We start from the raw sequence: 15386 nt of genomic DNA, 5'->3' as shown, positions 1-15386 counted from the left end.
GCACGTCAATGGTTGATGGATATTACAGTGCTGGTGGCCATCTTGGGTAGGTATATTCGTGGTGATAAATATTAGTGCTGGCGGCCATCTTGGATAGGGATACTCGTGTTGATGGAGATTACAGTGCTGGTGGCCATTTTGAGTAAGGACACTCGTGTTGCTAGGTCACAGCGCTGGTGGCCATCTTGGGTAGGGATACTCGTAAAGTATTAAAGCTTTCGTGACTGCATAAAATTACTCATTGTTTTTTTCGGTAAAGTCACGTGTGTAGAAATACAATAAAATTATATTAAAACAAAAAACAATCACGACGTTTCGATCACAACGCAAGCGATCTTCATCAGGTGTCATGAACAAATCACAGAGGTAAATACAACACAAAAAGATGAGAGACGAGAATTCAACAAACCTAAGAAAAACATTACGTGAAGCCACATCCAGTCAGGCCAACAACACAGTTAGACACTTCCTGGCGAAACCACGAATTTCAGAAGAGCGTTAAATTTCGTGTTCAAACTTTGGATTGCACATACCAGCATAGATAGAATGAAAAATACGAGGTACACGGTCAGTAGGACTTGTATATATGTATTTCTACTGACCGTGTACCTCGTATTTTTTCATTCTATCTATGCTGGTATGTGCAATCCAAAGGTTGAACACGACATTTAACAATCTTCTGAAATCCGTGGTTTCGCCAGGAAGTGTCTAACTGTGTTGTTGGCCTGACTGGATGTGCTTCACGTAATGTTTTTTTCAGTTTTGTTGAATTCTCGTCTCTCATCTTTTTGTTGTATTTACCTGTGATTTGTTCTTGACACCTGATGAAGATCGCTTTGCGTCGTGATCGAAACGTCGTGATTGTTTTTGGTTTTAATATAATTTAATTGTATTTCTACACACGTGACTTTACCGAAAAAACCCAATGAGTAAGGACACTCGTGTTGATAGGGGGTCACAGCGCTGGTGGCCATCTTGGGTAGGGATATTCGTGTTGATAAAGATTAGTGCTAGCGACCATCTTGGGTAGGGATACTCGTGTTGATGGAGGTTCCATTGCTGGCGGCCATTTTGAATAGGGACACTCATGTTGATAGGGGTCACAGTGCTGGTGGCCATCTTGGGTAGGGATATTCGTGTTGATAAATATTAGTGCTGGCGGCCATCTTGGGTAGGGATACTCGTGTTGGAGGTTCCATTGCTGGTGGCCATTTTGAATAGGGACACTCATGTTGATAGGGGGTCACAGCGCTGGTGGCCATCTTGGGTAGGGATGTCGGTGTGTTGTGAAGACTTTCTGATGGACGTCCACAGGCTGGCTGGCTCGTAAAAGATATAATAGATTGTTACGACACACACACGTCTCTTGCTTAACCAGTTTAATAGTATGACTTGCATGCTTCACATATAGAATTTTGTTAATGCATTGATTATGTTTTAAACACACACAAACACAGACCCATAACAGAAGGGGTTTTTTGGGGGGGGTTAAATTGCATATAAATATATAAATGTTGAGTCGTGAAACCCGCCACCACCCGACACAGGCAATTAGTAAGGTTTGTCACGTAAACAGAACGTGCCAATTCGTTACTAGTACAGCATTAGTGTATAATGCAGTGTATAGTGTAGTAGTGTACAGTGTAGTGTAGTGTATAGTGTAGTATATAGTGTAGTATACTAGTACAGCACGAGTGTATAGTGTAGTATATAGTGTGTAGTGTAGTGTGTAGTATACTAGTACAGCACTACACCGGTGTGTTGGAGAGTAAATCCACAACATTTACAATCTGAGTACCATGACATGAGTGGAGAAGTCCTCCCCTTTCGTTTCTTAAACGTCGTACTCAGATAGTAAACGTTGTGGATTAAAATTTCGATTCATGGATTTGTGGATTTACTCTCCCAACGCACCGTTTGATGCTGTACTCGTAACGAATTGACAAACCTTACTAATTGGCTGTTGTATCGTGCGTATCATTTATATTTTCGCGATCCAACCCCCCCCAAAAAAACCCCTATATGGATGCTATATTGATTGCGAAAGCCTACTGACGTGCAAAAGCGACAATCCCGCCAACGCGCGAGCTTGAAAAAAAGAACTTCAATTTGAAGGGGACGCTCAAGTTAAAAAGTCAATTTCACAATGAACCGAGCTCTGAGGCTCGGATTGGCAACTGATCATCATTGAAAATCGTTTCGTGACAGGATTCCATCCATATTCCTAGTTTTTTCGGTAAAGTCACGTTGAAGAGAAACAACAAAATAACAAAATATATATAAAACAATAAAAAATTCTCGCGACGTTTCGACCATAACTCAAACGGTCATCATGACCGACGTTTCGACCATAACTCAAACGGTCATCATGACCGTTTGAGTTATGGTCGAAACGTCGTGATAATTTTTTATTGTTTTATATATATTTTGTTATTTTGTTGTTTCTCTTCAACGTGACTTTACCGAAAAAACTAGGAATATGAATTACTGCAGTCACGAAAGCTTTAAATCAAAAGGATTCCATCCGTTTAAAAACACGTAGGCTTTCGCGACCAATGTTGTCCAGAACAGAGGATATTTTGTCGGGGGGCTTGAGATCGCATAAATCGCATTCACGCGATGGAACTCCTCGGAAAATAAAACGAAAAAAAAGCCTCAGTTATGGAACATTCTATCCACTGACAGGTTCGAGCGGTGGACAGCAATTCCACGTTTTGGAAGGAGGAGGAGGGGGAAGAGGAAGGGGGGGAGGATGGGGTGGAGGAGGAGGAGAAGGAAGAGGAGGAAGAGTAGATGGAGTAGGAGAATGAGGAGGAAAAGTAGGAGGAGGAGAAGCAGCTCAACCAACTTGCGCTTAACACACACACACACCACACGCGCGCGTGCGTTTAAAAAAATTCGCACCGGCAGGAGATGTCCGTTCCCTAACCATCGGTGGGCACAAACCCTGCCCCCCCCCCAAAGTGACGGGGGGGGGGGGGGGCGGGGAGAAGGCACCACGCGTTCCCCGAAAGGTGGACAGAGCGAGCGAGCGCTCGCTAGATGCGTTCCCATTTTCCCCTCTTCTTTGCGGAGAAAATGCGGCGGTCAGACGGACGTACGGATGCGCTGCGCGGTATCCACCCCGTCGGCTACGCGTGGCGTTCGCGCTGCAACGGGATGGAAATGAATCCGCGAAGGAATGAATGACAAATTATGTTTCGTGTTTTCGGCCCATACGTGGAGATGCTGGGCGCGGTTTTGCCCACTTAAGGAATACTCGGAACGGGAATCGACCGATGTTCTTTTTTTTTTACGACAATCGAGCGTGGATCGAGCGTGGATCCAGCTGCGATATTTTGAGCACGTTGGTCTATGCGATCGAGCGTGGATCGAGCGTGGATCAAGCTGTGATATTTTGAGCACGTTGTTCTATGTGATCGAGCGTGAATCCAGCTGTGATATTTTGAGCACGTTGGTCTATGCGATCGAGCGTGGATCGAGCGTGGATCAAGCTGTGATATTTTGAGCACGTTGGTCTACGTGATTGAGCGTGGATCGAGCGTGGATCCAGCTGCGATATTTTGAACGCGCATTTTTTTCTGAAATCCTTCAAGCGATCCCTCGGCGCGCAATTTCTGCATCTAAAGGATACGATTGGTGGATGGAATAGGCCCCCCCCCCCCGCCCCCCCGATGATTGGCATCCCTTCAGCGTCGCCACGACGATGCATCCACTCGTCCTGCCGCGGATTAATTTCGCCCTGTTGCAGCGGCGCCCGCGGGACAAACCCCCCACAGTGCGGCGGTTAAACAAGCGGGCGACGGCATCTTCAAGCTTTGAGGTAGACGGCTCACCGGTGGATTATAATCCGTCAGCGGTGGGTGAACCGGGCGGGCGGCTCCTGCTGGGGGTCGAGATGGAGGTCGCCCCCGCAACGTGCTCCAGGACTGAGCCTCTCTCAACGGCAGTCGTTCGATCGGCCGCGGGACGAACAAAAAAAAACATTTCACCCCGGGGGCCGCTCGGCCCCCACCGAGCGACAGAAAGCCCGCTGGCGCTCGCCGGGCTCATCGACGGTGAAACACCGCCCGACGGGGGTATGAGATCGGGCGGCGATAGCGCGCTCGAGAGAGAAAGGTCACGCGGAAACTACGGCGGCGGTTTTGAGGAAATGACGGCGACGAAAAATTGTCTGAAAAAAAACCACGCACGCAATCTCCTTTGAAGGGAATAACAAAAAACTGCGTGACGTGTATTAAAAAGAGTCGTCGTTGTACGGAAGGCATTCGCGACCGTCGCTTCGGTGCATAGTCTAATTTTTTTTTGGGGGGGGGGGGGGGTGATGGAGGTCAACTCGTCGTGCGTGTAGGAGGGGAGGGGTTAACGATGTTTGAGTAACTACGAACCTCTCGCGCGAAAACCCGCGCCGCCCGGCGGTCAGTTCCTGCCGCTCTCCGTCACTGGACGTCCGTGACGAAAAGCTTCACAGCTCAGTGGATTATCCACCACGAGACGGTGGTGGATAATCCGACGAGCTGTGACAAGGCCCGGCCCGGTACAAGCAGAGGCGTGCGGAGGCTCCGAAGCCGCAGTCTGATCCTCCCGCCCCCCTCCACCTCCGCAAGAAGGAACGCAACGGTGAAGTACTCGGAGAGTTAAGGCCACGGACTACGACGGAGGAGGGGAGGTCACGGAGGAGAGGTCACGGAGGAGAGGTCACGGAGGGCAGTTCACGGGGGAGAGGTCACGGGGGAGAGGTCACGGGGGAGAGGTCACGGGGGAGAGGTCACGGGGGAGAGGTCACGGGGGAGATGTCAGGGGGGAGAGGTCACGGGGGAGAGGTCACAGGGGAGAGGTCACAGGGGAGAGGTCACGGGGGAGAGATCACGGAGGGCAGGTCACGGGGGAGAGGTCACGGGGGAGAGGTCATGGGGGAGAGGTCACGGGGGAGAGGTCACGGGGGGAGAGGTCACGGGGGAGAGGCCACGGTGGAGGGGTCCCGGCTGCCGAGTTCAACCCGGATTCCGGATCACGGATTAACCCTGCGCTACGTAGCACAGCTACTGCTACGTAGGATGCTGCACCTGCTGCTGCTACTGCTGCACCTGCTGCTGCTGCTGCACCTGCTGCTGCTGCACCTGCTGCTGCACTTGCTGCACCTGCTGCTGCTGCTGCACCATAGCTTTAGGGTGGATGCGCTCCGTGTGCCGGGTGCGGATTTGTGTCCCGGGTCGCCGTTAACCCCGGCGTAGGTGGCGACGCCTGGCTCGAAGCGGCGGTGGAGCGGTGGCGCAGCGGTTAGCGCACCGCGCCAAAACCCCCCGACGACGCGAGTTTGAGACCCGCTCACGGTTAGCGCCGGCGGCGTGGCGGTTGATGCGGAGCGGCTTCCTTCGCCGACGAGGGAGCAAAGGCGGCCCCGGCACGGTGGTGGACAAACACCACTCCCGTTGGTGCGTCGTTGAAGCCTTAATAGGTGCTCGCTAACAGCACTGTTGCGTGTGTGGGCGTGTGCGTGCGTTGTGCGTGTGTTGCGCGTGAGCGCGCGTGTGCGTGTGTGCGTGTGTGTGTGTGTGCGTGTGTGTGTGTGTGCGTGTGTGTGTATGTGCGTGTGTTTTGCGTGTGTGCGTGCATGTGTGTGTGTGTATGTGTGCGTGCGTGTGTGCGTGTGTGTGTGTGCGTGTGTGTGTGTATGTGCGTGTGTGTGCGTGTGTGTGCGTGTGTGTGCGTGTGCGTGTGTGTGTGCGTGTGCGTGTGTGCGTGTGTGTGTGTGTGTATGTGCGTGTGTTGTGCGTGTGTGCGTGCATGTGTGCGTGTGTATGTGTGCGTGCGTGTGTGCGTGTGTGTGTGTGTGTGTGCGTGTGTGCGTGTGTGTGTGTGCGTGCGTGTGTATGTGCGTGTGTTGTGCGTGTGTGCGTGCATGTGTGCGTGTGTATGTGTGCGTGTGTGTGTGTGTGTGTGCGTGTGTGCGTGCGTGTGTGCGTGTGTATGTGTGCGTGCGTGTGTGCGCGTGTGTGTGTATGCGTGTGTGTGTGCGTGCGGTGCCCAGCCTTTTTCTCACTTGTTATGCTCAAAGAACATAAAATCCTGCACACACACACACACAGGTACACACACAGTGTACACACACACAAACAGGTACACAAAGATCCCCCATATAGCCTTAACAAACTGTAGGGGCAAATGCTGTTAGCGAGCACCTATGAAGGCCGGAATGGTACACGAGGGGGTGGGTGGCCAGCGCCACGCCCGACCGCCTTTGTCTCCCAAGTGGCAATGTTTACACACCGCACCAGCTACTCATTTGAGGCTGAGTCGACCTAGGGGAGGCCCAGGACCGGTTCAGATAATCATCACTGGTGTTGGCCGTGAGCGGGAATCAAACCCGGGTCGCCAGGTTCATAGCGCAGCGTAGCGCTAACCGCTACACTACCGCTCCCCACCCACACACACAGGTACACACACAGGTACACACACACACATACACACACAGGCACACACACACACATACACACACAGGCACACACACACACATAACAACACAGGTACACACACACAGGTACACACACACAGGGTACACACACAGGTACACACACACAGGTACACACACACAGGTACACACAGTACACACACACAGGTACACACACACAGGTACACACAGTACACACACACAGGTACACACACACAGGTACACACAGTACACACACACAGGTACACACACACAGGTACACACACACACATACACACAGGTACACACACACAGGTACACACAGTACACACACACAGGTACACACACACAGGTACACACACACACATACACACAGGTACACACACAGGTACACACAGTACACACACACACAGGTACACACACACAGGTACACACACACATACACACAGGTACACACACAGGTACACACACAATAACATAATGAAACCGTTGACGATGCCCCACCCGATACAACAATTCAAGAGTAAACACCAAGAGGTGTGTGCGTGCCAGTGCGTGCGTGTCAGTGCGTGCCAGTGCGTGTGCGTGCGAGCGTGCCAGTGTGTATGCGTGTTCGTGCCAGTGCGTGCCAGTGCGTGCCAGTGCGTGTGCGTGCGAGCGTGCCAGTGCGTGCACGTGCGAGCGTGTGCGTGTGCGTGCCAGTGCGTGCGTGTGCCAGTGCGTGCCAGTGTGCGTGTGCGTGCCAGTGCGTGTGCGTGCGTGTTCGTGCCAGTGCGTGCGAGCGTGCGTGCCAGTGCGTGTGCGTGCCAGTGCAAGGGTGCCAGTGCGTGCGTGTGCGTGCCAGTGCGTGTGCGAGCGTGCGAGCGTGCCAGTGCGTGTGCGAGCGTGCCAGTGTGTATGCGTGTTCGTGCCAGTGCGTGTGCGTGCCAGTGTGCGTGTGCGAGCGTGCCAGTGCGTGTGCGTGCCAGTGCGTGCGTGTGCGTGCCAGTGCGTGCCAGTGCATGTGCGAGCGTGCCAGTGCGTGCCAGTGCGTGCCAGTGCATGTGCGAGCGTGTGAGCGTGCCAGTGTGTGTGCGAGCGTGCCAGTGCAAGGGTGCCAGTGCGTGTGCGAGCGTGCCAGTGTGTATGCGTGTTCGTGCCAGTGCGTGTGCGTGCGGGCGTGTGCGTGTGCGAGCGTGCCAGTGCATGTGCGTGCGTGCCAGTGCAAGGGTGCCAGTGCGTGTGCGTGCCAGTGCGTGCCAGTGCGAGCGTGCCAGTGCGTGGACGTACGATGAGGAAGCAGGCCCCGAGCAGCGTGGCCTTCACCTTGACGTCGAGGTCCATGGGGAACTGCACCCCGAAGTTCTCAGCGTCGGTGAAGGCCTCGCGCACCAAGCCAGTCCACTGCTTCGTGATCTTGCCCACCTCCGTCTCGCCGTCCTTGGCCAGCACCTGACACAGCCCGGGGTCACACCACACCGCCATTAACACGGGCGGGGGCGGGGGTGGGGGAGGGTCACACCACACCGCGATTAACACGGGGGCGGGGGAGGTCACACCACACCGCGATTAACACGGGCGGGGGTGGGGGAGGGTCACACCACACCGCGATTAACACGGGGGCGGGGGAGGTCACACCACACCGCCATTAACACGGGCGGGGGCGGGGTCACACCACACCGAGATTAACACGGGGGCGGGGTCACACCACACCGTGATTAACACGGGCGGGGGCGGAAGGGGGGTCACACCACACCGCGATTAACACGGGCGGGGGCGGGAGGGAGGTCACACCACACCGAGATTAACACGGGGGGGGGGGCGGGGGTGGGGGTCACACCACACCGCGATTAACACGGGGGGGGGGCGGGGGTGAGGTCACACCACACCGCGATTAACACGGGCGGGAGGTCACACCACACCGCGATTAACACGGGGGCGGGAGGTCACACCACACCGCGATTAACATGGGGGGGGTCACACCACATCGTGATTAACACGGGCGGGGGAGGTCACACCGCGATTAACACGGGGGGGGGGCGGGGGTGGGGGTCACACCACACCGCGATTAACACGGGGGTGAGGTCACACCACACCGTGATTAACACGGGGGCGGGAGGTCACACCACACCACGATTAACACGGGGGTGAGGTCACACCACACCACGATTAACACGGGGGGGGGCGGGGGGTCACACCACACCGTGATTAACACGGGGGTGAGGTCACACCACACCACGATTAACACGGGCGGGGGTGGGGAAGGGTCACACCACACCGCGATTAACACGGGCGGGGGGTGTGGGGGGTCACACCACACCGCAATTAACACGGGGGCAGAAGGGGGGTCACACCACACCACAACACCGCGGGGGTGGGGGGGGAGGGTCGCCAATCTATCGGGAAAGAACTCGGAATATTTATCGGGAACGTGCGGATTTATCCGGGGACGGAGCACGGGGAGGAGACCGGGGAGAGAACGTGCGGGTGTCGGGAATGCACGGTTATCGGGGAGAGAGAGAGAGAGAGAGCGCGCGGTTATCGGGAACCCTTGGAAACCGGGAACGCGCAGATATCGGGGAGAGAATGGGTGGATATTTGGGGAGAGCGAGGGTACGCGGATATCGGGGAGAAAGAGCGCGCGGTTATCGGGAACGCTCGGAAATCGGCAACGCGCAGATATCCGCGGCACAGAACACGCGGATATCTGGGAGAGAATGCGCGGATATTGGGGAGAGCGAGTGCGCGGATATCGGGGGGAGAGGGCGCGCGGATATCGGGAACGTGCCGGCGACAATTCAAATGCACGGTGCGTGCATTCCATCGTGAGGACTTACAATCAGAGTACCGCCAGTAATTACAACCGAACTTCATCAGGTGACAGCCACATTAGTGGAGGAGTTCTCCCGTTTAGCTCCTTGAACAGAGGGGTTTAGATGTGATGGCATCACGTGTGAATCCTTCTTGAGTGAGGTGAAGTGGGGGTGATCAATATAAACGACTGCGGGTATCCATGGATAACGTACGATATCCATGCGCATTAACGCAAGCGTGTTGTTCCTGGAAGCGGAAATCCTAACACGTTAAACAGTTGTGAGATCTTATTTTGATTTAAAGCTTTCGTGACTGCAGGGATTCATATTCTTGGTTCTTTCGGTAAAGTCACCACCACCGCGTTAGAAGGCGAACAATACAATAATAAAAAATATAAAACAATAAAATTATTATTCTTGGTTCTTTCAGTACCGCGTTAGAAGGGAAACAATAAAGTAATAAAAATATAAAACAATAAAATTATTATTCTTGGTTCTTTCGGTAAAGTCACCACCGCGTTAGAAGGGGAACAATAAAATAATAAAAATATAAAACAATAAAATTATTATTCTTGGTTCTTTCGGTAAAGTCACCACCACGTTAGAAGGGAAACAATAAAGTAATACAAATATAAAACAATAAAATTATTATTCTTGGTTCTTTCGGTAAAGTCACCACCACGTAGAAGGGGAAACAATAAAATAATAAAAATATAAAACAATACAATTATTTTGATTTAAAGCTTTCGTGACTGCAGTAATTCATATTCTTAGTTTTTTCGGTAAAGTCACGTTGAAGAGAAACAACAAAATAATATAATATATATAAAACAATAAAAAAAATTGTTGTTTTTATTGTTTTATATATTATATTATTTTGTTGTTTCTCTTCAACGTGACTTTACCGAAAAAACTAAGAATATGAAATACAATTATTATTCTTGGTTCTTTCGGTAAAGTCACCACCGCGTTAGAAGGGAAACAATAAAAGAATAAAAATATAAAACAATAAAATTATTATTCTTGGTTCTTTCGGTAAAGTCACCACCGCGTTAGAAGGGAAACAATAAAAGAATAAAAATATAAAACAATAAAATTATTATTCTTGGTTCTTTCGGTAAAGTCACCACCGCGTTAGAAGGGGAACAATAAAATAATAAAAATATAAAACAATAAAATTCTCAACGACGTTTCGACTGCAACACAAGCAGCAATCGTCATCAGGTGTGAAAACCACAGCAAGAGAATTTGAAAAAAGTGGCGGTTATTTTTTTATCGCTCTCCGTGGTGCTAACGTAAAAAACGCCACTTTTTTCAAATTTTCTTGCTGTGGTTTTCACACCTGATGATGATTGCTTGTGTTGCAGTCGAAACGCCGTGAGAATTTTATCGTTTCATATTTTTATTATTTTATTGTTTCCCCTTCTACGTGGTGGCGACTTTACCGAAAGAACCAAGAATGTGAATCCCTGCAGTCACGAAAGCTTTAAATCAAAATAATAATAACAATAATATTCTTGGTTCTTTCGGTAAAGTCACGTAGAAAGGAAACAATAAAATTTTCTTGCTGTGGTTATCACGCCTGATGATGATTGCTTGTGTTGCAGTCGAAACGTCGTGAGAATTCTATTTTTATTATTTTATATTTTTATTATTTTATTGTTTCCCCTTCTACGTGGTGGTGACTTTACCGACAGAACCAAGGACAGTTGTGAGATCTTCTTTGGTTCTTTCGGTAAGGTCACCACCATGTAGAATGAGAATAAAATAATAAAATAACACGATAAAATTCTCACGACGTTTCGGCCACAACGCAAGCGGCCGTCTTCGGGTGAAAGGAACAGACCTGTCGGGACGACAGAGCTCCAATGTCGTGAGAATTTTATCGTGTTATTTTATGATTTCATTCTCATTCTACGTGGTGGTGACCTTACCGAAAGAACCAAAGAAGATGAATCCTTGCAGTCACGAAAAGCTTTAAATCGAGAGTTGTGAGACCGTGAGGATCTTAAGGACCTTCTTGGAATAACAAAGGAATAAGCACGTGAGTTCCTTCCAGATTCTGAAGTTTCCGTGACTACAAGGATCCATGTTCTTGGGTTATTTCGGTAAAGTGACGTGGATGGGTGGGAATTTTTTTTTCCCCACGGAAATTTTTTAAAATTAACTCACGGCATGTGTGTCGATTGCGATACGAGCAATCATCATGAGGTGTGGGCAACCACGTCAAGAAGCGTGAGAGAGAAGCCAGAGTTAGGGCAGTTAAATAACACTACTATACGCTACGCTATACACTACACTATTAGAGAGGGGGCGAATGGGTAGAGGGAGTTCAAGCGCTGCAGGGACTCTGAGAGTGACACAATTATCCATGCCAAGGTGGATAATTGTGTCCCGCAGCAATATAGCAGTACTGCTAAACGCTAAGGAATGCAATTAACTCGGTGAAATAGACTAGTACCCGGTAAATAAGATGGAAACAACTATGGACGTTTTTTTTTTATCGAAAGCTTTCGTGACTGCAGGGATTGATATTCTTGGTTCTTTCGGTAAAGTCACCACCACGTAGAAGGGAAACAATAAAATAAAAAATAAAAATTGTATTATTATTTTTTAGTATTTTTTATTATTATTATATTATTATTAAAACATATAAATATATATTTTTGCTTATTTTATTGTTTCCCCTCGACGTGGCTTTACCGAAAGAACCAAGAACAACCGTGAACATATTCTTGGTTCTTTCGGCAAAGTCACCACGTAGAAGGGGAAACAATAAAATAAAAAATAAGAATATTATTATTTTTTATTATTATTTTATTATTAAAACATATAAAAATATATTTTGGCTTATTTTATTGTTTCCCCTCTACGTGGCTTTACCGAAAGAACCAAGAACAACCGTGAACATATTCTTGGTTCTTTCGGCAAAGTCACCACGCAGAAGGGGAAACAATGAAAATTATAAAAGCACAAAATGATAAAAAAAATATCTCACGACGTTTCGACTGCAACGCAAGCAATCATCATCAGGTGTGAAACAGTTACATTTTACTTGGCCAACAACATCCTTCCCAACGGCTGTGTTAGTTCCTGCAAGTGACGGGTGAACAGCGGCATCTGAAAATCCACCCGGAATTTCAGCGGCGTAGCGGGACGCACGCTGCTTTGCTCTGAATCCATCCCCCACCCCAGAAACAGTAAAACGTGCGCGGTTATCGGGGAGAGCCGAGCCGGGCGAGCGGTTGTCGGGAAACGCGCGGTTATCGGGGAGCGAGCGAGTGGTTGTCGGGAAACGCGCGGTTATCGGGGAGCGAGCGAGCGGTTGTCGGGAAGCACGCGGTTATCGGAGAGAGCCGAGCCGAGCCGGGCGAGCAGTTGTCGGGAAACGTGCGGTTATCGGGGAGCAAGCCGGGTGAGCGGTTGTCGGGAAACGCGCGGTTATCGGGGAGCGAGCCGGGCGAGCGAGCGGTTGTTGGGAAACGCGCGGTTATCGGGGAGAGCCGAGCCGAGCCGGGGCGAGCGGTTGTCGGGAAACGTGCGGTTATCGGGGAGAGCCGAGCCGAGCCGGGCGAGCGGTTGTCGGGAAACGCGCGGTTATCGGGGAGCGAGCCGAGCCGAGCCGAGCGAGCACCTTGAAATTGACGTCGGTGCAGCAGCGGCAGGGGATGCAGGGCCCTTTGATCTTGAGCACCTCCTCGCGCTCCGCGTTGAGCACGGAGAAGATGGGCAGGCAAATGTGCCACTTCTGGACGATGTAGCCGATGGGAGTGCCCGGCGGGGACTGCACCTCGATCTGACGCGGCGGCGACAGCAGAGGAAGTGACTCTTTCTCTCTCTCTCTCTTTCTCTCTTTCTCTCTCTCTCCCTCTCTCTCTCTTCTCTTTACCTGGCTGATAAGCCAGCCCCCTCTCTCCGGCTCACCGGAAATCGAGGTAGTTAACGTCTCCGAGCCACCGTGATGATTATGATGAGAGAGAGAGAGAAAGAGAGACACACACGCAAACTGCAAATATGCAGCAGCAGCAGCAGCAGACATCGTCAGGGTCGGGATGGATCCCACGACCTCCTGCACACCAGGCGAGGGAGTTAACATCTCCTAGCCACCTTGGCACCCATGGTGGTGAGATGTTAAAGGCAAAGGCCCCCCCCCCCGTGTAGCCTTCGGTGGAATGCCGGGGCAAGTGCCGTCGAAGGGAAACGTGTACGCTGTGGGAATCTGGATGGCTAGGCTGGCTATTATGGCTAGGATGGCTAGGATGGCTATTATGGCTATTATGGCTAGGATGGCTATTATGGCTAGGATGGCTATTATGGCTAGGCTGGCTATTATGGCTAGGCTGGCTATTATGGCTAGGCTGGCTATTATGGCTAGGCTGGCTATTATGGCTAGAATGGCTAGGATGGCTATTATGGCTAGGATGGCTATTATGGCAGGATGGCTATTATGGCTAGGCTGGCTATTATGGCTAGGATGGCTAGGATGGCTATTATGGCTAGGATGGCTATTATGGCAGGATGGCTATTATGGCTAGGATGGCTAGGCTGGCTATTATGGCTAGAATGGCTAGGATGGCTATTATGGCTAAAATGGCTAGAATGGCTATCATGGCTAGGATGGCTATTATGGTTAGGCTGGCTATTATGGCTATTATGGCTAGGCTGGCTATTATGGTTAGGATGGCTATTATGGCTAGGATGGCTATTATGGTTAGGCTGGCTATTATGGCTATTATGGCTAGGATGGCTATTATGGCTAGGATGGCTATTATGGTTAGGATGGCTATTATGGCTAGGATGGCTATTATGGCTAGGTTGGCTATTATGGCTATTATGGCTAGGATGGCTATTATGGCTAGGATGGCTAGGCTGGCTATTATGGCTAGGGTGGCTATTATGGCTAGGCTGGCTATTATGGCTATTATGGCTAGGATGGCTATTATGGCTAGGCTGGCTATTATGGCTAGGCTGGCTATTATGGCTAGGATGGCTATTATGGCTAGGCTGGCTATTATGGCTAGGATGGCTATTATGGCTAGGATGGCTATTATGGCTAGGATGGTTATTATGGTTAGGCTGGCTATTATGGCTATTATGGCTAGAATGGCTATTATTGCTAGGATGGCTATTATGGTTAGGCTGGCTATTATGGTTATGATGGCTATTATGGCTAGGATGGCTATTATGGCTAGGTTGGCTATTATGGCTATTATGGCTAGGATGGCTATTATGGCTAGGATGGCTATTATGGCTAGGATGGCTATTATGGCTAGGCTGGCTATTATGGCTATTATGGCTAGAATGGCTATTATGGCTAGGATGGCTATTATGGCTAGGATGGCTAGGATGGCTATTATGGCTAGGATGGCTATTATGGCTAGGATGGCTATTATGGTTAGGCTGGCTATTATGGCTAGGCTGGCTATTATGGCTAGGATGGCTATTATGGCTAGGATGGCTATTATGGTTAGGCTGGCTATTATGGCTAGGATGGCTATTATGGTTAGGCTGGCTATTATGGCTATTATGGCTAGAATGGCTATTATGGCTAGGATGGCTATTATGGCTAGGTTGGCTATTATGGCTAGGATGGCTATTATGGCTAGGCTGGCTATTATGGCTATTATGGCTAGGATGGCTATTACGGCTAGGATGGCTATTATGGTTAGGCTGGCTATTATGGCTATTATGGCTAGGATGGCTATTATGGCTAGGATGGCTATTATGGCTAGGCTGGCTATTATGGCTAGGCTGGCTATTATGGCTAGGCTGGCTATTATGGCTAGGCTGGCTATTATGGCTAGGATGGCTGGGATGACTAGAATGGCTAGAATGACTATTATGGCTAGGATGGCTATTATGGCTAGGATTGCTGGGATAACTAGAATGGCTAGAACGACTATTATGGCTAGGATGGCTATTATGGCTAGGCTGGCTATTATGGCTAGGCTGGCTATTATGGCTAGGATGGCTGGGATGACTAGAATGGCTAGAATGAATATTATGGCTAGGCTGGCTATTATGGCTAGGATGGCTGGGATGACTAGAATAGCTAGAATGACTATTATGGCTAGGCTGGATATTATGGCTAGGCTGGCTGGGATAACTAGAATGGCTAGAACGACTATTATGGCTAGGATGGCTATTATGGCTAGGCTGGCTAT

At 50.2% G+C, this 15386-nt stretch overlaps 1 protein-coding gene across 2 annotated transcripts in view; it reads right to left on the bottom strand.

Moving 5' to 3' along the window:
* Positions 1 to 1364: 1364 nt before the first annotated feature.
* LOC116956798 (phospholipid scramblase 1-like) overlaps positions 1365 to 15386 on the bottom strand; it is a 58243-nt gene continuing 44221 nt past the window's right edge. For both annotated transcript variants that reach the window (XM_076063643.1, XM_076063644.1), the window contains exons 6-8: positions 12857 to 13018; positions 7700 to 7861; positions 1365 to 6069 (exon numbers count right to left, since the gene is read on the bottom strand). In XM_076063643.1, the coding sequence (XP_075919758.1) occupies positions 6040 to 6069; positions 7700 to 7861; positions 12857 to 13018 (354 nt within the window). In that variant the 3' untranslated portion in view covers positions 1365 to 6039. The remainder of the gene's footprint in view (positions 6070 to 7699; positions 7862 to 12856; positions 13019 to 15386) is intronic.

The sequence above is a fragment of the Petromyzon marinus genome, unplaced genomic scaffold (assembly GCF_048934315.1).
Source record: "Petromyzon marinus isolate PM22_M1 ecotype Great Lakes invasive population unplaced genomic scaffold, UKy_Petmar_22M1.pri1.0 PM_Scaffold_17, whole genome shotgun sequence".
NCBI classification, from domain to species: domain Eukaryota; kingdom Metazoa; phylum Chordata; class Hyperoartia; order Petromyzontiformes; family Petromyzontidae; genus Petromyzon; species Petromyzon marinus.
Note: the sequence above shows the minus strand (reverse complement) of the source record. Positions and strands in the feature narration are given on the sequence as shown.